General features: G+C 41.4%; 1 protein-coding gene across 1 annotated transcript in view; it reads right to left on the bottom strand.

Annotated features, from left to right (window-relative positions):
• Positions 1-12424: 12424 nt before the first annotated feature.
• LOC126092265 (lon protease homolog 2, peroxisomal-like) overlaps positions 12425-25279 on the bottom strand; it is a 112542-nt gene continuing 99687 nt past the window's right edge. The window contains exons 13-16 of the mRNA XM_049907780.1: positions 17286-17501; positions 14234-14431; positions 13111-13221; positions 12425-13027 (exon numbers count right to left, since the gene is read on the bottom strand). Of these exons, the coding sequence (XP_049763737.1) occupies positions 12911-13027; positions 13111-13221; positions 14234-14431; positions 17286-17501 (642 nt within the window). The 3' untranslated portion in view covers positions 12425-12910. The remainder of the gene's footprint in view (positions 13028-13110; positions 13222-14233; positions 14432-17285; positions 17502-25279) is intronic.

Genomic DNA, 25279 nt, shown 5'->3' with positions numbered 1-25279 from the left:
AAGAAATTAATTTGAGCTCCTCACAATTGAAAGTCCAGAATGAAATATTAACAATACTATGGAAAGAATAGATTACTACTCACCATAAAGATGAAATGTTGAGTTGCAAACAAACACAACAAAAAAGCTGTTACACACTGAACTTTTGGCCATAGCCTTCTTCAGAAAAGAAAAGAAAACATATTTTTGTGCCTGGCAGAACTCAACATGACACCTTTAAGACTACTGGCAACCTACCATTCTCACAGTATTGTTCATACAAGTTTTTCTTTGTTTAGTTTCAGGACACAATATATAAAATTGGAATAATGTTGAAAAACGGGATGTCTATGGTCCGTAGCACCAAAGCCCACAGCAGTTCTGCAGACATTAAGTAGTCACTCAGATCTCATGTGATGGGTGTTAGTATCATTCAGAAAACATAAAAGCAAACGCCAAAAGTTTAGTTAGTGAGAAAAACGGTAATAGTAGCCCAGACATTGTATTGACTGTAGAAATGATGGAGAATAGTGTACTACAAATATTTTGAGTCTTAGAAACAATGATTTTTAATTGTCCACAGGATAATTCATGTATTTTGAGGATACATTTAAAAGACAGTTTGCTGCTTCTAGAGAATTGTGGTGTCTTAGCAGTAAGCACAGACAATATAGACTGCTAAAAGACTTAATACTGGTATTTGAGAGGTGTGTATAGATGTAGGTAATCATTGGTATATTTGTGTATATCTGTAATAATATGTTTCTTTTTCAAACAATGGAAAATGCAGGATGGAATAATGACAATATTATGAAAAAGTTAGATTGCTACTCACTAATGTAGTGAAAATGCTGAGTTGCAGACAGGCACAACAAAAAGGTTGCCAAACAAGTAAGCTTTCAGCCAAAAGACCACCTTCTGAACTAGAAAACACACACGCAAATTCAAGCAAACACAAGTCACACACACACACAAACACACACACACACACACAACCATTGTCTCTAGCTGCTGAAGCCAGCAAGTGCAAGAGTGAGTTGCATTTGCGTGAATGTGTGTGTTTTCTAATTGAGAAGAAGGCCTTTTGGCCAAAAGCTTACTTGCTTAGCAGTCTTTTTGTTGTGCTGTTTGTGACTCGGCATCTGCACTCTATGAAGAGTAGCAAACTTTCATTTTAATAATTGAGATTTTCCCAGTACAGAGGTTTACTCCAACATAACAGTAACTCAGTAATTTTAACGTATTACCACAGAAATATTAAACATAATCTCTTCAAAATGTTCATTCATATACTTCAATCTTGTCTCTCTTTATCTACAACACATTTTTTCTTTCTCAATTGTCAATTTTGGAGTCCTGTAGCCATGGGCCATCCTCTTCTCATACTTCCTTCAGTTTCTCATCCCAGAGTAAGGTTTTTTATCCTCGTTTCCTCCATTCTTCTTACATATCAGTATCACTGCAGTTTCCTTCTACCCAATACATCATATTTTCCTTCTTTCACTTCCATTCTCTTTAACACTTCTTTGTTAATTTATTTTCTTTAAATCTTCTCCAAAAGTCTGTCTCCAATATTTTCAGGTAATTAATACGTTTCTTACTAGTTGTCCAGGTTCTGCTCCATACAGCACTATACTCTCTAACATTGATTCAAAATTCATTCTTTTATTTCTATTCATCATATTCCTGTTCCATAATACTGAGTTGAGCATCCCAGTGACTTTCTGGCCATTAGTCAATCTGTTATTAACTTAAACATCTGATTTTCTCTATTTTTTCTAAAATAGAACACCAGCAGCAAAAAGTATTTATCTTTTTGATTTAGTACCCATTTATGTACAGGTCTTCACGACCGTTGGTAAGGTATTCAGTTTTTTGATAATGCATCTTCAGTTTCCTGTTCTTGCATTCTGTATTTAACTGATTACATACATAATTTGCAACCTCCCTGTCTTGTAATATGACAACTTGATCATCAGCAAATAATGAATGATGTAGATATGTTCCACCTACAATTTCTAATTCCATTCGCCTATATTTATGAGACCATGTCCTAAGGCTAATATCTATACAAATTTTAAATAATGTTGGTGCCTTGTAACAGGTTTGTTCCAATTTTCTGTGACAGCGTACTACTGCTTTTAGCTTGACATCTGTTCCTTTTATATATTTCTTGTATTATTTTAATTAATGAGTGTGCTAAACTTACTAAATATAGCTCTTCCCAAAGTAGTTTCCTTGGATCAGTATCATACCCTTTTACTAACTCAATGAAACTTAATCCAATATTGATGAAATATTCTCAGGTTACAAGCCAAGTAATGGCATCACATTGTCACAACATGAAGTCTCCACACATTGTGTCAAATTCACGTCCATTTTGTACCTTATGCCCGCTGGACTTCAGCCTTATCTGCCGAGATCCCAACAGAGGGCCAATTGCTTCTGGAAAAGAGGTCATGGCTAGTGCCACCCACTGCCTTTGCCGTATTTGCATAACAGCTTTCCTGACATATTTTTGCTAATGCCATACTTCATGCAGAGCTCCGCTGGAAACAGCTGCCTTTGTTGATAAGATCATCATGTATTCTTTATTTCCATAGTCTCTTTGATAGCTGAATCCTAGAAGACATTGAGGTGGCTCAGCACCTTTGTAATATGCCTCACTGCATCTGCCGATGTAGTGCACGCCACACTCAACTGATGCTGTAGATGCCTGGTGACCACAGCACTAGTTGACATTGACTGATTCAAGTGTATTCACGATTTTAACCATTACGTGGAAAATAGTTTCTATGTTACGCTTCTCCATTATCCATATGTACAGAAGGAGAAATAGGCACTTGGTTTCTTCTGCTTCGCTGGGGAAGGCGTTTCTTATTTGTGTCTTCCAATAGCCGTGAAAGGTTTCATGCAAATGCTGTAACTCGGTGGACAGACTTTCACTTGTCACCTATGGCTCACATTCCATGTACACTGCACTGGATGGTGGCAGCTGTTCATGATTAGTTACAGGTCTGTGTGCATCTTCTTCCTGTATACAGAATGTCCCCGCATGCCACAGTGGTTAGTCTTTGTGAGAATGTCTGGGAACAGTAGGTATCGATTTTCTTTAATGTCCATGGTAAACCTAACACTGTTGTGTACGGTTTAAGGTAGCACAGGAATTCTTGCAGCTCTTCTTTACCATGCAGTCAAACAACAAATGTTGCATCCATATATCTGTAGAACACCTTTCACTTCAGTCACTTGGTTGCAGGAGGTGTTCTGTGTCTAGATTAGTGATGCCCGATACTAAAGGGGATCCCACGGCAACTCAATCCATCTGTTTACACATCTATCCACAACAAAATTAGGTGGTTATGAACATGTGCCAAAACAGTTTCATCGTGTCGCTGTCAAAAGGACACTCTTGTAATACCATGGAATCTTCTAGTGGTACCCATGTGAAGAGAAATATGACATTGAAGCCTACTGGAAGGTCACTCTTGTCCAGGTGTACCTCTTGAAGCACTTTCACAACACTGCAAAACAGGCTCACTTTCTTGATTTGTAGCTTTTGCAGCATCTAGGACATTTCTACAGGTATGTGGATGGTCATTCATCATTTGGGCATATGGTACAGAAAATCTACAAGAATTCCTGCCACATTACAGTATACACGACCTCAGGTACACTATAGTGGATAAAAAAAATGGATGCCTACCATTCCTAGACATTCTGATATAGAAGAATCCTGATGTTGCACTGGGATATTCTGTCTGCCAAAAGCTGCCACCATCGAGCACAGTGTAAATTTGTGTTCACTATGCTCGTACACAGAGTACAAGCCATATGCAACAAGGAAAGTCTGCCTACAGAGTTACAGCATCTGCATTTAATCTTTCACAGAACAGTTATTCAGAGACAAAAATACGAGTGCTCTTCAGCCAAGTGAAAAGAGGAGAGACCAACTGCCCAGAGTTCCTTCCATATGCAAGGCTGCCCACCACGACAGCCAGGATAATGGAGAAGCATAACATAACAGTAGTTAAAACATGAATATACTTGGGTCAGTGAAAGACATCTGGTGCCTACACCATCCATTGCAAGTGTGGCTTGCAGTGCATTGGCCTGACACAGCAATGCATCTCGCAGCACTGTTCAGAACATGCGAGGAGCATTAACCGATAAAAAAATAGAATGATTGTGTGGAATTGTTGGGCGGGAGGCCCCATCCAGGGAAGTTGGGCCGCCAGGTTGCAAGTCTTACTTCAGGTGATGCCACATTGTGCAATTTGCATGTCAGTGATGATGATGAAAGGATAATGACGACAACACAAACACCCAGTCCACGAGCTGAGAAAATCTCCAACCCAGTTGGGAATCGAACCCGCACCTACTGCACGGTAGGCAAACATGTTCCACGCAGCTCAGCAGGCAGATTATTCACTTACAAGTTGACAGTGAAAGATCACAGTAGCAACAATGGCCTCATGTTTGTTTTTGAACAGACAACAGTGCTGTCTACTCTGATGGTTTCTGGTATTCAGTCACGAAAGAAGCAGTGGAAATAAGAGTGTACAATGATTCTATATGTGGATAGCAATTTCCAATGGTACTCCATTTGGGATGTCACATTAGTAAAAATACATCAGGACTGCTCTGATGTGGAACTGGCAGAGGAAGCATATGGAAAAGACAGGAAACACTTGCATTCGATATCCAGATCCCCTCCACCCTATCCCCACCACTAGCACAATTTTTTTCTGGAAGCAGGAGACAGATCCAACCACTGGGCCCTCAGACAAGGAGTGTGCAGTCCAGTAGCTATAAAGGAATGAACTGGTCCTGAACCCAACACTTCACCTTAATATGATGAGTAGGAAACTTGTCAACTTGTAACATCATGACACCACAACTCGGCCGATAATCCGAGAACATTTCAGCAGAGAAATTCATTGAGAAAACCTACATTTCCATATAGTCCAATATTTTTAATTTTTCTCTGTATTTTTCCAAATTTTATCATAATGTGAAAACGTGATCTATACTTGTACACGATCTACCAACTGTTGAAACATTCCTTTTATGTTCTAAAATTAGCTTTCAGTCTATTTTTTATTAATCCCCAAAATATTTTGATTAATGAGTTTGTAACCTAAATTTCTCAATAAATTGAGCAAATGTTTTGATCCTCATTCTTAAATACAGCAGTAACAACAAAAATAATCAATTTTTGAAAATCTAATATAATTGGACAGATAAAAAAATTTACTCACCAATCAGCAGAGGAGAAAATACACATAAAAGTTAAGGAAATGTGCAAGCTTTCAGAGCCAGTGATTCTTTCTTCTAGCAGACAGTCTGAAGTCACCTTCATGGTACATGGATGAAGGACAAGGACTGGTATGGTTTAGGAAATGTTGAGAGTTACAGAAAAGCTGCGTAGAATCCCTGGTCAGGAGAGACTTACTGGATGGGGTGAGAAGGAAAGATGATGATGGGAATTTGCACTGAATGAAATGTGAAAATCTGAGAGCGTAAAGGCAGAAGATAGGACAATACTCAACACAGTTACTTCCAGGTGGGCATTACTACCCAAAGATCTTGGGAGCAATCTTCCAACTCCCCTTTGATGCAAAGGCTCAAGCTTTTATAGCCATCAATACATCATTCAAATAATATCAGTACTGTAGGCTGCATAGCAAGGATCTCAGTAATATTTCAAAAGTTCCTAAAGTAATTACTGAAGGACGTCCCCTGTTGCTCATATTATTATTTGATGACATCATACTAACCTGAAAATTAAGAGGACAATTTATGCAACAACTGGTGAGTTTTAACACTCCTGGAGCAAACACATCTCTTTTGCAACCTCCAAAAATGCTCTTTTTTTTTTTCAGCCAGAAGTTGAATACTTAGAACATATTACGAATACTTGGTAAAATAAATTATTGCAGGCAGTTCGTTCCAAATTCTGACATGATAGCTGGACAAATGAACAGGCATCAGAAAGCTGGCATCCATTCTGAGTGGACTTCTAAATGCAAACAAGCATTCTGTGTTTCAAGTGCTATCTAATGCAAGTGCACTGTTCAGTCCTCAAAGCGAAAAATAGAGGTATCTCAACTTTAACAACTGTTTTAATGATTTAAAATTTAACATCAGACTGAAAGTGTTTTCACACCATTCTAGAATCAATAGAGAGCACAGCTTCAGTTAACATGACAAAATTAACTGTACATTTTGCCTACTTCTCCTGCACTCAAAGAAGCATAGTTCTGTCACATGTACACTAACCTGTGTATTTCTGGCATCACTACTTGAAAATAGCTGTAGACATAAAATTAACAGGATGTTTTATCTGAGTAGGAAAACAGTGAGGAAATTTGAAGCTTGACCAACATCAGTTAGAGACAGACTTCACCATTCAAAATGTTTAAATACTTCATTGTATCAGCTCTCAATACCAAAATTTTCTGAACTATGTTAACCCAAACCAAAAACAGATGTTGCTCTAGGTTTCTGTAAAACTGATATTGTGAGATTCATCTAAAATGATTTTACAGTTTCTTCAACGAGAAAGAACATAAATTCTCTCAGGTTTGGCAGAAACAGAAGTTAGCAAATTCTCTTTTGGTGTAAAAATGTTTCTGTACTTTATGATTTAGGAAATATTCTGCATCGTATTAGATTTATTTCTGCAGACATTGAACACAGTACCATTTAAAAAAATCTATTTAAAGAAATCAATCTTTGAATTTTAGTATTTGAGTAAAATTAAACATAATGTTAACCATATTTTATCAGCTATATTAATACCTGAAAGAGTTATATAACCCTACACCATTGCACATAACAACTGTTGTACACTACCCAAGGCAAATTTAAGTGAAATACAAAAACTAATGAGTTTTTGCATGAGAATCTGTATTCCCTAACAAAACAGCATCTTTATTTTCATACTAACCACATTAAAAATTAATTAATTTGAACACAGGATAACAACACAAAAAGTGAAATATCTAGAACAGTATTGTAATACAAAACAGAAACAAAAAATTAACTTTACAGAACTACATACATATGAATATCCAAGTTAAAACAAAACTGCTAATTAAATTTGTGTGTTTAGTAATTTACATATTTCATTTACTTCAAGTTTTTTCCATATTTTTGAATATGTAAAATGGTCTATAATTTTATAAAAATCAATATATAATATTCTTATAGTAAAGAAAGTTCTGGGAGAATGTAAATAATTTAGGAGTAAAGGAGACCACTTGCTGAGTAGCAGAAGCATTGAGCCATTGACAAGCATGCACAAAACAGAAAGAAACCTTGCCATCAAAATAAATCCTTTGATGAACAAGATTACAAACACACACACACACACACACCACCACCACCACCACCACCACCACCACCACCACCACCACATTCTGGCTGGACACTCGTGCTGGGATCAAATTTCAGCAGATGGACTAGGGTGAGGTGGTGTACGAGGTTATGTCCAGTAGGGTGGGTACAGGGAGAGAGCGGTAGAAAGAAGGGAAGTGGTTGGGAATGGGTAGCTGCAGGCCCAAAGGAAGGTAGCAGGTTCGCTGGCTACGAATGAGGGAGGGTTGGAAAATGTACACGTTAGGCATGTGATACACAGGTAATGGAGCCAGTGCATTGATGTGCAGAATGATGAAGACATGGAGTGTATTGGTAGGGGCTGACAGCACAAAGGGTGAGGAAACTGTTGGACAGAGGGTGTGAGAACAGAGAGTTAGTGGAGACTGAGGACAGGAGGGATATAGGAGTGAAGTATGTGTTGTCCCATCTGTACAGTTCAGGAAAGCTGGTGTGGAAGGAAAGGATCCATATGGCTTGATTTGTGAAGCAGCCATTGCTGTGATCACTGTACAGGTTCTTATGTCAGCGTGACAAGTGGCCAGCTGCCCACGAGAATAAATGGCCACTGCCTAACTGTGGCCAGAATGAAGTTGACCATCCAGTGGCACAACATTCAACTCAGCAAAACCCGCTTGAATTCAATCACTGCTTCACAACCCGTGCCATGTGGACCCTTTATCTCTAGCACCAGCTTTTCTGAACTGTGCACATGGCAGCTATACTTGCAACACATCCTTTGTTCCCACAACTCTCCTGGCCTCACTCTGCTAACTCACTGTCCCTACACCACTATCCAGTAGTTCCTTCTTCCTCTATCCTGTCACTCCGTCCCAATCTATGCCTCCTCATCAACTCAAACTCATATGGGAATACCTGCACAGAAGGTGACAGTCTTTCTAAGGAACACTGTTGAAAAAATTTAGATACCCAGCATTTGAAGCTGACTGCAGAATTATTCTACTGCCACCAATGTACATTTTGTGTAAGGACCACAAAGATAAGAGAAATTTGGACTCGTATGGAGGTACAAGGTACCCTCCGTCGTGCACTGTAAGGTGGTTTGCGGAGTATGTATGTAGATGTAGAAGTACAGCTGCTATTCAATGACAGGTCACCTATAATTCTAAATTATTTACAATAATGGTAAAAAGGATAGATTGCAGCTCACCATAAAGGTGGCATGCTAAGCTGCAGACAGGCACATTGGAAAGACTGTTACACACTTGAGTTTTAGCCAAAGCCTTCTTCAGAAAGGAAATGCATACACATTCACACAAGAAAGAACATCTCATACACACAAGACTGCTCTCTCTCGCCGCTCAAGCCATAAAGTGACACACAGTGAGGGTGAGGGGTCATGAATTTGGAGCAGGTGATTGAACAGATGGGGCAGAAACTGGTGGGTGAAGGGTTTAGAGTTAGTAGGTTGCTGTAAGTTCATGTTGGGATGATTTTGGGAGCAGAGAATGTGCTGTAAGGATAACTCCCATCTGCTAAGTTTACCAAACCTGCTGTTGGAGAGGGGGATCCAAATGGTCTGGGTTGTAAAGCAGAAACTGAAATCAGTCACATTATGTTCAGCTGCATGTTGTGCCTCAGTGTGGTCCACATTGCTTTTAACCAAAGTCTGCTGGTGTCCATTTATCCTGATATAAAGAACTTGTGCAATGATTGCAGCAGAGCTGGTATATGATATGGCTGCTTTCACAGGTGGTCTGGCCCCTGATGGAGAAGGATAAGCCAGTGACAGGACTGGATTAAGATGTGCTGGATGGTGTGTGTGTGTGTGTGTGTTTTCATTTTGCCTGTCTGTAATTTAACATGTTATCTTTACAGTGAGTAGCAATCTATTCTCTTAATATTGTTGATATCCCAAACTGGACTTTCCATTGTTTTATTTAGGAGACAGAGTATTCTTCCATTTTCTTTTGATAAAATTGCCAAATCAGATAACCATTTCTGACACATTTTAGATCAGAAGTAGTGTTTTTGCTTTTATTTTTGGCTTGGCAAAAGAAAGCTCAGCTTTCACAATAGTCCCCATCAGGACAGCTGTCAGGGCTACTCAATACCAGTGAGCTATGCTTTATTAATAACGGCTCTGCCGAGTCCTGTCACCTGAACACTTTTGATATTTGTACTTTAAAATAAGTTCTATCAACATCAACTATATTGGAAACAGGAGAGATAAGTCATCTGCAAACATCATTGCAAATTTAAGTGCTACATTTCTCAGACCATCACAGGCAGCAGATATGAGTAAAGGCTATATTGTTTCATCTGTATCTATAACTTATTTCAGTCCTCGGTACCTCTTAGTTATGAATATCATTATGTTAATTGAATAAAGAAGTGTTATTCTAAATCTAGTTATTGGCTCTGTTATGCTCTTACTGTTACAAAGCTCAAAGTGCTTTACTATTTTTATTAATTTGTTAGGTAATTTTTAATCTTTTACAAATGTTGAAAGCTTTGTCAAGCAGTTTGTCAAATGATGCTTTGATGTTATTACTGACAGCATATTTTTTAATAGGTCATATGCAGCTGCAACATATATACTCACAGATTAGGCCTCTGATACCATAATGATTTTTTTTTCCTAGTATTTTGCATTGGTTTACTAGTCGAGTAATAGCAACCGATAGGATTTAATTTTCATTATTTTTTTATTTGTATTAGCCAATATACATTACATTAACTTCAACTATTTCATTCTTTCCTTCTCATTCACACTGGCTTCTTTTCAGTCCATGTTGCATATGTTGTGCTTTTCCTAGAAATCTGCATAACTTTGTAACATTTCTCCAACTTATACACATGCTTATACATCCCCTAGAGTAATTTCGTTCCAGTTTGTTTGATTCACTAGTTAACCATTTTCAATTTTGTAAAATAATTACCACAATTATCTTTTAAGTCTGTTAGAGTCCATTCTTAGAATATGTCCACAAAAAGCAATTCTCCTCTTCCTGATTACATCTCTAATTTTTTTCAAAATGTGCTTTGGGCAAAATATTTTTTGTAGTACTTACCTTCTACACCAAAAATTGTGCTCTACTTTTACATTTTTTTTGTAACTTTTGTCAACTGTGCCGTACCTTTTTCATTCTTCATAGATAACACAAGAATTTGCATGAGACTGTGAATGTTCATGTGTCTGAATCCTTATCCCTTTAAATAAATGTAAATACAATACAGATGACACCTTAGTGCTCCATGTATACTTGCCTCTTTCCTTCGATACAATGCTGTGCTCACTTTCACCTGGGGTGGTGTGCACCTATTGAGTATCTTTCATCTGTGAGTTATTTGAGTTATTCACAAATTCTGAATGGATTGAAATCCCTTTAGCTAACATTCAAAGAACTAGTTCCAGAATACAGCTGTTGATCACCAAAATGCTATGGTATTTAGGAATAAATCAGTGCATGCCATATTTTCTGTTTTTCCACTTATCAGGGGTCCTCTTGTTCTAGGGGCATTGCCCTGGTTGCCGTAGCTTAGTTGCACCATTGCATTATAGTCTAATTAAATTTAATTGCTTGTCTTAAAGAATGAATCACCCGTATTACATATAGTGTTCCTTAGTTAGGTTGTCATCCTCAAACATGACAATGTTCCAGTTCACAGAGTTACTTGTTTTAAGGCACTGTTTGACAAATACGTAGATGAACGTAAGACATCCCCTCATAAACAGATTTTGAAATTATTAACTTCTTTAGATTTCCAGTACAGACTCTGGTGTAGATTTACTTCCCTATCACATTGATGTAATTAATTCCTAGCTTATATAAGATTCCATCTCGAAACTACACACAACCTTGTGTATCAGCTTCATGATTAGGTGCAGTTTTGTTATATGCTCTAATGCTGCATTAATCATGCGCTTTCAATTTGCATGGAAACAAAGCAACAGTTAAAGCTGCAAAGAATGCCTGCATAGCAAGTTTAATTGCATACTGTGCTGTCACTGTACATATAGTCAACATTCCTGTTGTGGCACTGGATTACACATCAGTTGGACGTGGACTGGCTAGCAATGAACAAGTTACAGCCAGTGAAACATTACAGCTTTGGCATTCTTCCTTCTGGCCACCGAGACAGGAGAAGATAATTTTAATGACTCTCCAGATACAGCATTGCCCCAGGACATATGGGTTTCTCCTGCCCACTGCACAGTATTTGTGGCATACAGATATTAGCACACCATATTTCAACAGCGTGTGTTTTGTAACCCAACATGAGGGCTGCAACTGGCTTACCAGCTGATATGCCCTGGAGACGACTAAACAAATAAGCAACTACCTCATCTTACTCTTTTGTCAGTGAAGAGAGTCACAGTACACTCTTACACAATTTTAGCCACTACATAGTCATTATGTGTTTTTCTACAATGTATTTTATGAAATGACGTTAGACAGAGTCAAAAGTGAGAGAATGGCACAAAGTGGATCAGATTTCACTTCCATATTCTTCCTTTTAGAATGACATTACAAACATTTTGGCCACATTTGCCTGACATTATCTTAGTAAGGCCACTGATGACCTCAATATTGAGCAACAACCACACAGCAACATCTTTTAATACCTGGCAATGTAAGAGGTGTCTGCACCTCTTTGTCACTCCACATAAGCAGTGCTCATTCTCTCTCTCTCTCTCTCTCTCTCTCTCTCTCTCCCCTCCCTCCTTCCCTCTCCCCCTTCTTCCCTTGTGTGTGTGTGTGTGGGGGGGGGGGGGGGGGTTTCTGGTAACTTACGTTTTCAAAGAGATAATAAGTGTAGTGCTTCTTCAAGCACTCAGTTTGTGCAATAACCACAATGGTACAATTAAGAGCAGTTTGAGTTTACACTGGGACATACCAGCAGTAATCCTCCCTTTGTACAGTGTTCCCAAGGAATCAGAACACTATGTACTTCTTGTCACACATCATATGGTGGACTGTATAATACAAATGTGGATCAGACATATTAATAGGTCCTACTTTCATCTTTCCTTCCTACCATCATTTAACTTCACCACACTGGATCTAAATACAAGAAAGTACAAACAATTGTAACAACATTTAATTATTTAAGTTTATTTTTAAAAAACTTCAGTACATGAAGTGGATGCCACAAAGTGCAACTGTTTTTAATTCTTAAGGAAAAAGACAAATTTACTCTCATTTTCACCAAATTCATTACCCACCATTTAGTTATGTAACAAAATAATCTGTTTCTCAGAATGCTTAACATTGTGTCAAATATGACAGTTTCGAGTACACTTAACTTTATTACTGTACAATATAAATTTATAAAACAGTAGAAAAAATAAATGTAACATGTAATTTAATATCACATATTTCTTAAAAAATATTTAACAACTGTACACATCACAGCAGCAAAATGAAACATATCGCTCCATCGTTTGAAAGCAACTTCAGTACATTTTCATGTAACCATGGGCATTACTTTCTACAGTATTGAAAACAAAAATGACTTTTTTTGCAGTTCACTGCACATGAAAACCAATACCAGGAATGTATAATTCTCTTAACAATATATTTTTTCAAAGTTTACTTAACATGGGAACCTCCATCTTCAATGAGCCTGGGGGAAAGCCACTATCAAAGGCTGCTTGAAGAACTTCATCCATATGGTTAACGAACACAAATGTCAGGTCCTTCTGCAAAGTAAAAAGTAAATGATACATTAAACAAAGTAGTATGACAAATCTTATAAAATAACAAACCGGATAAAAGTGCTTACCTTCACATTTTCAGGTACTTCATGTAAATCTTTTTCACACTTCTTGGGCAGAATAACCCTCTTGACACCAGCACGATGGGCAGCCAACACTTTATCTTTGACACCGCCCACCTGTAAAAAATTCATGAAATGTTAAGTGAAAATACATGAACTAAATCTGCTACACTTACAGCATTTACCGCTTAAGAGTATTTGTCTTCAGTGACTTTACAGACAATATTCGCGAGATGAAATATAAAATATCAGTGGTTATTAGTTAGTAAGGTAAATGTTATGCAAATTACAGCAAATTACAAGATAAAATATTGATTTAGTTTGTTCATGCAGTAAAAGACACATTTTTCTTGCAAGATGTAGAGGAATAATAGTGCTTCTAACTCGGAGGCTAGACAAATATGGCTAGTCGCTAGAAGACCTCAATGGTGAAAACAGTTTACATGAGTTGTCTCTAACATTAAAAGGTGTACTCAGTTTAGGGGAAACACTGTGGGGGAAAAAAAGAGGTAATATTGCAGAACTTTATTACTCCCATTTGGATGTCAAAATGCAACTTGGAAAACATTCTATCTCTCCTTTCCCATCTTTCATCTGAACTCGACATATGTGTTTTCATAGCCCTTATTTTAATTTGTGTCATTTTTTCAGCCACCTTACAATCAACTGTTTTTCCAGGTCTTTATTCTAGTTGCGTTAATACTGTTAATCTAAATTTTTCCACTTCTTCCTGTGCCCTGTAAAAGCTACTAGTCAATATCTCATTTCAGTGTGCATATTGTACTTGAAAAAGCAATGGCTCATCATTAGAAGAAATCGAATCCATCTTTCATCACACAAAAAAAGGAATTTATTACATAACAAATATCATTAGAGTTATTTCAAATGCTGCAACTAGAAGGCCATTTTAATGAAAAAACTGCATGGTACTCATATTTTCAGTGGTCAACACTACAAATTAATACTGTAAAACTCTCAAAGCTTTGAAAGGTGTACCTACAATCCAGAAATATCCTAAATCAGAAAAGAAATGTCACAGTCACTTCAATCACTCAAATTTGAACAGCAATTAATTTCAACTAGTTAATCCACTTGAAACACACTAAGTACAAAGATTAAACATACTTACTGGAAGAACAACACCCCTAAGAGTAATCTCGCCCGTCATGGCAATGTCAGTGGCCGTTGGTTTGTTTGAAAACAGTGAAATTAATGCAGTTGCTATAGTCACACCTGCTGATGGTCCATCTTTTCCAACTGCTCCAGCAGGGAAATGGATGTGGATATCCAAATGTGATAACGTCTCTCCATCAAGCTTTAATCCATACTGAAATATAATCAATCTGGTTTACAGAACTGTAAGTAAATCACATAAAGGCTAAAAATGCTGACAATAAAAAACTTGAGAATGCAGAGAGAAACATGAATATTTCATTGTTATTTATTAGAGGAACTATGAGCTTACATAAAATTGCACAAGATCTCGAATGAGCTCTTTCATACCTTGACTCAGTGAATAACCACCACACATGGTTTTCACAATGACTAGGTACTGCTGCACAACATAACCAGGCACACAACAGGAGCAACCAATGTAATTTACTATGATACGTTCAAACTGTGTGTAATGGAACAGCTTCCAACACTTTGCTTCATATAGTATTCAGACACTAATTGCCATAAGAAAAGGCATTGCCTTTCTGTATGATTTTTTTTTTATGCTCTCAAAATTAGTTTTACAATGAATCAGAGATACTATGCAATTGCAGTTGGGGTTCACCTACTTCCACATCCACAGTCTTTCACTTGCTTCTACTAAGGAAGACATGTTTATATCCAGAGCTTTGAAGATGATTCCCATGGCACCTATCTGTATTAATGGGTCTGGCTTAGTGGCCTTGTTCAAATCTGCAAGGTTTCCAACTGGTAGACATCCCACTCTCTAGCTCAGGAACATCTCAGCCATCAAAATTCTATCAGTATATGCTAACCACTTAACCACAGTTTATCAAAATAAATATCTTAACTAGAGACAAAATGTAACTACAATCATGTGGTTGTGTCAAGGGCAGATTAAAGGGAGGGGTGGCAGCCCTTCAGTCAGCATCTTAGACTCACTCAATCAGATTCAAATCTGGGGAGCAAAAAGACCAGTCAAGATTTGTTACGCTGTACGTATGAATATATGTGTTTGGTCAGGCATTATCGTCCATCAGTAGAACTCTGTACACACCATAGAAAAGCAAGTCACTGTAGAATACCATCCTGATCACCCACAGCCATCACATTACCCACAGAAAACAATGCAAATGAGCTGCTAAAGTGATACCACCTCAAATGAGAAAGAAGGTGCTTCCATATCTGCCCCTCCCACAGTAATGGAAAGTTTGCAACATGTTCCAGGAATGCACCATATGAACATCACTCTACAACCAAAACCACAGCTTCAGAAGAACTTTATGACTACCTTTCATATCGCCCCTATTCTCGCGATCACTCACAGTGAGTGAGTTACCGAATTCAAAGAACAATGTAGTTTCTTCATGCGAACAAAATGTATATGCTATGTCCACAACAGCACACAGCACAACTTTTCAAAGCCAATAATATAAGTCTACAGGAGCCATTTATCACAGAGGTCACAGAAGGTCTCTAGATAGGCTAGAGGATGTGCTAGTTGGATGTCTTCTTGCAGGTATGGCAAGATGAAGCTCTTGACACTGGATGGAAGCACATCATCTGTCTTTCTCATATTGCTGCTGAATGTTTCTTGAAACCTGGTATTTTCACAACTATTGTCAAATGGTTTTACAAATGACAGTCAACTTCCTCGCATAGACATTGAACAGCTTTTAATCAGCCATTCATCTGGCCATCTATAACGGATGTGTGTTTTCTGCACCTTCACACTTTCCTATAGGATGAATACTATGTGACAAAGAAACACAGTACCCTGTCCAAATTACTATAGCTATGTGGTTTAACTGGAAAAATGGTGAATGTTTCCAGCCCCTGGAATGGTTTCACTGCAAGGAAACCCATGTCAAAATGATAAAGACTCACGGCACACAGGAAAAACCAGCATTAGGCCAGTGGCTTGACACCACTTAGGATTCATCCCTGGACCAATTTTGGTTGTATTGGATCAGAAAGGCAGCACTAAGGAGTGTGTTACTATGTTCAATCCCATTAGTGGTTCCCAAGTGATTTAACAGCATGGTTGTTTGTCCCTTTATCCCCATCTTTGTCCCAAGTCAACTCCTGCAATTTGTATTGGCAGCAGGTCAATTGTAGATGCTTTCTTCACTAACATATCAAAACTGTCATTGCTCAGGATACCTGCTTGTCTCAGTATCCAGAGCAATCACTTTCATTCCTGTATAGTGAAAGTTGCATTAAATTTCATAAATGGTGGCAACCAGTGGATGTGTTTGAGAGTAAATTTCAGTTGCCTTCCAATTACTAGGGGAGTCGCTGCACAGGAGTATGTGTCTGGCAGATTGAGGCCATACATGCATGAGAGCTCTCAGTAATGCTAGTAATTCTGCTGTGTAGATGCTTCACTCAGTGGGAAGGGAGTGTGGTTCACAAGCATTTTTGTCGATAAATACAAGGCCAGCTTTCTCATTGTCCTTAGAGCCATCAATGTACATATCATGGCTAAAGGTTGTGTCGTTTTGGATGACCAAATAAAGCTTACAGCAATGTATATTAGGTTGGCATAATTCTTGTAGGCAGACAGAGTTTAATTTGTAGTAGAGGTCAACAAATACACCACATAGGGAGCTCTGTTGAACACCACTGGAGATTGGTCGATTCAGAAAAGTGGCCTGCTGACTGTTAAGCAGCAGGATACTAACAACTATTTTCACACTATTATAGACAAGCATAAACTTTTAAGAAAGAGCAGTACCTTTAACTTCTCCTCCCCTATTTCTATTTTATATGAGGATATAATTTCAATAAGCATGTGCTTCCTCTTATAGAGTCAACAAAGGAGAGACTCTACAATTAAATATTAGTCTAATGAAGAGGTACTGAATCAAACTGGGTTGAGATAACAGGGAATAGTTAATTTGGTTACTGTGTGTGTGTGTGTGTGTGTGTGTGTGTGTGTGTGTGTGTGTGTTCCAATCGTAATGAAGAAATGAACAGATAACCACCACCAGCATCGTTCTTACCTGCTTGGCCGCACCACGCACCCAGTTGAGAGCAAGCTGTGCCGACTCACGCATGACGCTGCCCAGCTGCCCCGTGAGCATTAGGTCTCCAGAGCCGGCCATCTGGCTAGCCTCCACCAGCAGCAGCTCCCCACCAGCCTCTGTCCACGCCAGGCCCAGGGCAACTCCAGCCTGTCCAAGCCTGGACCACAGCTCAGGACCACTGTACACTGCTGGCTGCAAATCAAAATGTGATATATATGGTAAGAACTCTTGTCATGAGAAGTAGGCATGACTCTTTTTTCTCTTGACAATATTATCAAAAGGATGGATTGCTAGTCGCCAAATAGTGAAGAAGCTAACTTGCAGACAGGCACTACAAACAAGGCTTCCTAAAGTAGAAAACACACACACACACACACACACACACACACACACACACCAGGACAACTTGCACACATGTGATTACTGTCTCTGGCAGCTGAGGCCACTATAGATAGGATTGAAACAGAAGTAAAAGCACAGAACAGCTAAATGAAAGGCACAGAGGAAAGTGACTGGCTGCCCACTTACAAAACACACGTGTGAGCCAGTCATCCTGTTAACACATCAAGGACATCTCCCCAAACTTCACAGAAACAAGTTGGACAGATCACAAAACCTTAAAACTCTAACCACATTTGCTTTAATGTCACTTACAATAGAGGGCGAACCTGCCAGCAAATCTGCCACTGCATTCTGGTCCAAAGATAAAACACAGTCTAGTAAAAAAGGGCACACACACATTGTGTGCCACAAGCATCACACACTGGAGGGTCGTCACTCTGGAGCAAGAAGTCATGGCTGGTTGATTGGTTGGTTGGTTTAAACGTGGGAGAAGGGACCAAACTACGAAGTCATCAGTCCCTTGTTCCTAATAAAACAAGTGGGAGAATAAAACAGAGGAAACATATAACACAAAACGGAAAGAAAGGAAAAGCCACAAGAACGATGGGGAGGCAATGAACAAAAGAGGACAAGAAAACAACAGAGAGGCGCTAGAAACAGGAGAGAGTAAAACATGAAAGCAGATTACAGTGGCTGGCCAACCACAGAATAAAAAGGGAAAGCCAGCCACTCTGCAACACATTAAAACCTCCACCCTAAAAGCAGTAGGGTGGAGGACACAGAGGAACAAAGGACATGCACTAAAAACCCACTCTCACGGATAAAACGTAAAACTAAAGCTGCTGTGGGGACATTGTCACCCAACACCGAAGGCAGGGTGCTGGGAAAGTTAAAAGTCTGCCACAGAGGGGCTAGAAGTGGGCAGTCCAGCAAGAGGTGGATGACTGTCATTTGGGAGGAACAGCGACACTGAGGTGGGTAACAAAGTAGGTAACCACGCATTAGCCAATGCGCAGCCGGCAGACGACAACTGATTCCCTGCAAGAGGCCTGCATGGAAGACGTCCACACATTCATAGTCTCCTTAATGACACACAGTTTGTTATGCGTTCTGTTATGCCATTCCATCTCCCAAAGTTGCGGTGTAAGACAGAACGGAGGTCAGCTTCGGAGACGCCCATCTCCAGAAGCGGTTTCCATGTCGCATGTTTGGCCAGCTTGTCAGCAAGTTTGTTGCCGGGGATTCCGACATGTCCTGGGATCCACACAAACATCACAGAACGGTGGGACTGTTCCAGGGCATAGATGGACTTCTGAATGGATGCTACCAGAGGGTGGCAAGGGTAGCACATGTTGATAGCTTGTACGCTGCTCAAAGAGTCAGTACACAGGAGAAATAACTCGCCAGGACATGAGCGGATGTGCTCAAGAGCACAAGATATGGCCGCCAGCTTTGCAGTGAAAACACTGCAGTCAACTGGCAAGGAGTGCTGCCCAATATCCCATGAACATATACAAAGCCTACATGACCATCAGCCATTGAGCCGTTGGTGTAAACCACTTCAGAGCCCCAGAACACGCCAAGAATCGAGAGGAAGTGCCAGCGGAGGGCGGCGGGGTTAACTGAGTCCTTAGGGCCATGCAAAAGGTCCAGATGAAGTTGCGGCTGAGGCATACACCATGAAGGTGTACGTGAATGGACTGCAAGTAGAGGTGGTAACGGGAAGGACTCCAGTTCGGAGAGAAGGGACCGCACGCGAACCGCAATCATTAGCCCCGATCTGGCCCGCCGATGTTGGAGATGGGCTGCCATAGGCGGGAAAAGGAGATGGTAATTCAGATGCTCAGGGGAACAACGAATGTGTGCTGCGTAACTGGCGAGCAGTTGTACACGTCTGATCTGCAGTGGACGGACACCAACCTCCACCAGTACACTGGTCACCGGACTCGTCTTAAAAGCTCCTGTCGCTAATCAAACCCCACAGTGGTGCACAGGGTTGAGTAAATGCAATGCTGAAGGCACTGCCAAACCATAAACCACACTCCCATACTCAATTCAGGATTGGACAGGGGCTCTGTACTGCTGCAGCAATGTACAGCGATCTGCACCCCAACTGCTGCTGCTGCTCAGGCAACGGAGGGCATTGAGCTACTGCCAGCACTTCTGCTTAAGCTGACGAAGATGAGGGAGCCAAGTCAATCGAGTGTCGAAAACCAGTCCTAGGTATTGATATGTCTCCACTACAGTGAGTGGATCGTCATTAAAGTAAATTGCGGGTACCGGATGAACGGTACGATGCAGACAGAAGTGCATGACACACGACTTTGCGGCTGAAAACTGGGAGCCGTGGCCTAGAGCCCATGCCTGCGCCTTGTGGATGGCTCCCTGGAGGTGCCGCTCAGCAACACCAGTACTGTAAGAGCAGTACGAAATGCAGAAGTCGTCTGCATACAGAGAAGGTGAGACGGAGGGCCCAACAGCTGCTACTAGACCGTTAATGGCCACTAAAACTAGAGAGATACTCAATACAGAGCCCTGCAGGACTCCATTCTCCTGGCTATGGATGAAACTATGGGAGTCACCAATTGGACACGGAAAGTTTTGGATAAAAATCTGGAGTGGTCCCCGGAGACCCCACTCATACAATGTGGCAAGGATATGATGTCGCCAAGTCGTATTGTATGCTTTACGTAAGTCAAAAAAGATGACAATCAGGTGTTGCCGTCTGGACAAGGCTGTTCAGATGACAGACATGATGGACACAAGATTATCAGTGGTAGAGCGACCCTGGTGGAAGCCGCCCTGACATGGAGCCAGTAAGCCACGTGACTCCAGGACCCAACCCAACTGCCGACATACCATACATTCCAGCAGCTTACAAAGAACGTGGGCGAGGCTGATGGGCCGATAGCTATCCACCATCAAGTGGGCTTTTACCAGGTTTGAGCACAGGAATGATGGTGCTCTCTTGCCACTGCGATGGAAAGACGACATCACACCAGATCCGGTTGATGATGACGAGAAGATATCGCTTGTAGTCAGATGAGAGATGTTTAATCATCTAGCTGTGGATGCGATTAGGCCCAGGAGCTATGTCGGGGCAATGTGCAAGGGCACTGAGGAGCTCCCACTCTGTGAATGGGGCGTTACAGGATTCACTCCAGCATTCCCTTCCAACCGCTGTTTGAGTGTGCAAAAGGCTGGGGGGTACTTCTCCGACACAGAAGCTCGCTGCTCGGCAATCGCGTTTGTGTCAGTACATAACTCACCATTTATGGTAACACCGGGGACAGCTGTTGAGGCCTGGTACCCGAAAAGACATTTGATCTTTGCCCAGACTTGGGAAGGTGACATGTGGCACCCAATGGTGGAGACTTCTCTCTCCCAACACTCCTTCTTCCATTGTTTGATAAGGTAGCAAACACGGGCATGCAGGCGTTTAAAGGCTATCAGGTGCTCCAGGGAAGGGTGCCACTTATGCTGCAGTAGAGCTTACTGACGCTCCTTAATTGCTTCAGTGACTTCCGGTGACCACAAAGGGACTGCCTTACACCTCAGGCACCCCAAAGAGTGAGGGATCGCATTTTCAGCCGCAGAAACAATTGTGCTAGTCACTTTCCTAAACCATCACATTGATGTTACCATGTGGGGAAGATTCAGTGGTGACAGCAGAGGTGAAAGTTCCCCAGTCCGCCTTGTTTAAAGCCTACCTGGGCAGGCGTCTATGTGCCTGATGCTGGGGCAGTGACAGGAAGATGGGGAAGTGGTCACTACCATACAGGTCGTCATGTGCTCTCCAGTGGATAGATGGGAGAAGTCCTGGGCTGCAAATTCATAAATCAATGGCCAATTAACTACCATGAGCCACACTGAAATGTGTGGCGGCCCCAGTATTTAAGAGGCAGAGGTCAAACTGAGAGAGTAAAGTTTTGACATCTCTGCCTCGGCCAGTAAGCATGGTGCCAATCCACAAGGGGTTATGGGCATTAAAATCTCCCAGAAGTAGGAAGATTTAGGGAGTTGATCAGTCAGTGCAGCTAATACATTCAGGGTACTGCACCATCTGGAGGAAGATATAGGCCTACACTGTAGAAAGTTATTTCCTGTGTCATCCTTATTCTGGCAGCCACAGATTCAAGAGGGGTTTGAAGGGGCACAGTTTCACTATATACTGAGTTTAGGACACTCCACCTGACACTCTATTGTAGTCGCTACGTTCCTGTAATATCCCTTATAGCCATGGAGGGCAGGGGTCTGCATTGCTGGGAACCAGGTTTCCTGGACGGCATACTTGGCGAGTTAACGGCACAGGCATCAGCAGAGCGATCCCTGTGTGGTCAGGGGGCTACAACCAACAGGGTACATGGTGGCCCCACCACAACAGACTGGCTTCCATGTTGGATATCAGGTGCAAAAACGTCCATGGTCATCATCGACGCAGAAATCGACACTGCATAGTGCATGGTGGAAAACGCACCCAGGAAGGTGTCCTTGCCCAAGAGATGGAGAATGGGCAGGACTGCAATGCGACGACAAGAGAGTGGGCTAAAGATCTCAATGCACAATGGACACGATGCACCTTGTAAGGCGCCCTTCCCAATTGGCTCGCTCTTCGGGAAAACTTTGAAGAACGGAGGTCAAACCCTACAGGGGACCATCACATAAAGGTCAAAACGTGTGGAACTCCTTTTAGTCGCCTCATACAACAGGTAGGAATACCTCGGGCCTATTCTAAGCCCCGGACCAGCAGGGGGGTCAAGAAGTCATGCATCAGAGGACTGTGGCCTATGCAAAGACAAGTAAAGAGGACCTCATCCCATCTTTGTGGCTGGAAGGAAGTACGCCACAGCTGTGTAGTGGGCTTTACTAGGCCCAACTTATTATCTGTCATTTCCAGCAACTTGTCTTCCCAGTGACACGTGACTCTGTACCTCAACAGCAAGGAGATAACATCAGGAGGGGGGGGGATCAGGACACTCCTCCTCGACTGCAACGTCTTCCTTTTCGTTCGCCACAATACCCATGTGCCCTGGTATTAAGAAGAAAGACACCTCCTTTCCCAGCCATTATAGTTGGAGGAGAATGTCCTGGATATACTGGACTACTTTATCTGCTGGGTACAGGGATTGCAGACAGTGGAGGGCATGTAGGGAATTAGAAAAGACAAGGAATTTAGCACTTTAAGCATGTCTCACCTGCCCAAGTGCCCTCAAGGTTGCATATAATTCCATGTCGAAGACAGTAAAGTCACAAGGTAGTCAGACCTTGAAGCCGCAAAAATGTAAACAGCAAAACAGTAGAGTAACACCCCCCCCCCCCCCTCCCCCGCCCCGTTTTGACCCACCTGTAAAGACAGCTGCAGAGAAAGAGAAGTGGTGCTCAGCTAAAAATTCATAAAATAATGTATTGAAAACGTACATAGGAGTACTTCCTGTACTGCACCAAATCTAAAATTGATGTGAGCCTCTGCAGAAACCATGGTAAAACCCTGGATTTGGGGCTGTACATGCTCCATCCCAATCGAGTCCAGTACATGCTGCATGTGGATCCCAAACGGCCTTGTTGCTCATGGACAAATAGAGAAAAGATGTGCCAGAGGTGAACAAGCAAGAGTACAGTGAAGTCAGAGCTGTGAGGAACTTACATGGCTGACACACTATGAGTAGCTGCCGCTGTATGGTGAGTGGCGGTTCCCCACCCTCAATATGGAGACTGGGTATGGGACTAGTTCTGTATGCACTTGTGGCCAGCCTAATCCCCTCATGGTGGATAGTGTCAATGATCTTCAGTTAGGAAGGCCTCACTGACCTGTACACTGTGCATACAGTCTAGCCCCGTCTCACAGGTGAGGTAACCACAAGAGTTTGGAGTCAAAAAAGACCCCCAGAAGCATGACATTGAGTCTTTAAAATTAAAAATGTTATCCTTGCAACATTGGAGGAGGAAGAGAAAATGGCAAAATTGTCCACAAATAAGAAGCATTCTACAGGGCTCCTTACAGTAGATGTGACTTTATGGCTATGGGAAAGAGAGTAACACTCAAAACACTGCCCTGAAGGATACCATTATCCTGCTCAAAACGATATGACACAGTGTCACCCACTTGTGACCTAAAAAAACTGCTGAAACAGGAAAGACTGTATGAAGTTGAGAAGGTGGCCACAAAAGCCCCACTGATGCAGTTGCGCGAGAATACTGTGTCTCAGAGTAATGTCGTTTGCCTTGCCGATATCAAAGAATGTGCTGAGACAGCGATTTTTACATAGGAAAGCCTGTTGGATAGCTGCCTCTAGCAGGGTCATGTTGTCCACAGTGAACTGAAATCTCCTGAATCCACACAGAGTGGCCAAGAAATAGCCCAGTCTCTAATAATCAGACCAGATACTGGTTAACCATTCACTCCAGGGTGTTTCCTACACAGCTTGTTAAGGCGATACTCCAGTAACTATTGAGTCACACAGGGTTCTTTCCCTGTTTGAGGAGAGGGATAAAAATTGCCTCTCTCCACAAGTTGGAAAATCGACCTGTTTGCCACATCAAATTAAAATATTCAAGGAGGATTTCCTTTGAGAAAGCTAGCAAATGTCTAAGTATGCAGTACTGGATTTGGTCGTAACCGGGTGCAGTATCACAAGTCCCAGACAGTGCCGATTTCAGTTCTCAAATGGAGAAAGGGTTGCTGTCTGACTTACAATTGTTGGATCTGAAGTCCAACTTGTCCCTCTCTACAGTCACACAGTAGCAGTGACACGATGTATCCTGGCTGGCAGATTTTGCAAATTGCTCTGCCATCATCTGAGTGATGTCTCAAAGTGTTGTTTGATGCAGCACTGCTACTATTGGTAAACGGCTGTGTTTACCAGAAAACCTCACACTAGTTTCTGATACTTTTGTAGAACATGTGAAATGGTTGACGGAATCCACGAACCCTTGCCATGACTTTTCCTTTCTCTCATTGACTACGTTTCAAGCAATGGGTCTCATGACCCAAAATGCTGTGAGGTTCTCTGCTGTTTGGTGGTGATTAAACTGCTTAAAAGCCACACACCTGTCCCAGACTGCTGAGTGGCTCTCACTGGGCCACAAAGGTACAGACTGCCTCCTGAGATGACCTGAGGACTTTGGGACGGACAAGTCAGCGGCATGATGGACCACTAAATAATGTTGTCCACCCATTCTTGGACACTGTCACTGTGTTCCAACACAGCCAGGTGGCTGAACAGTGTTCAGTTAGCCCTGCTGACCAACCATTTTGGTGGCCTCTCTTCAGGTAATGCTACATCCAGTAGGTGGATTCGGAATGGGAAGAGGTTACTGGAATGAAGGTTGTCAACATCTCCCCACTGAACAGAGTCTGCAAGCACTGGGGAGCAGAAGGAGAGGTCGATGGCTGAGAATGATCCAGTAGCAGCACAGTGTGAGTAATTGTGTTGAGGATGTACAGCTCAGGAGACGTCATGAGGCTCTCCAAAACCTGACTCTGATGGCAAGTAGAGGTTGAGCCCCATAAGACGTGATGGGCATTCAAATCTCCCAATAGGAGAAATGGTTGGACGAGTTGTTCCACACGATCTGTGAGAGCCTAGGAGTCTGCTACATCTTGCAGAGGTAGGTACAGTGAGCAAACT

This window comes from Schistocerca cancellata, chromosome 7 (genome assembly GCF_023864275.1).
Source record: "Schistocerca cancellata isolate TAMUIC-IGC-003103 chromosome 7, iqSchCanc2.1, whole genome shotgun sequence".
Classification (NCBI taxonomy): Eukaryota; Metazoa; Arthropoda; class Insecta; order Orthoptera; family Acrididae; genus Schistocerca; species Schistocerca cancellata.
This window is presented reverse-complemented; position numbering and strand designations above follow the sequence as displayed.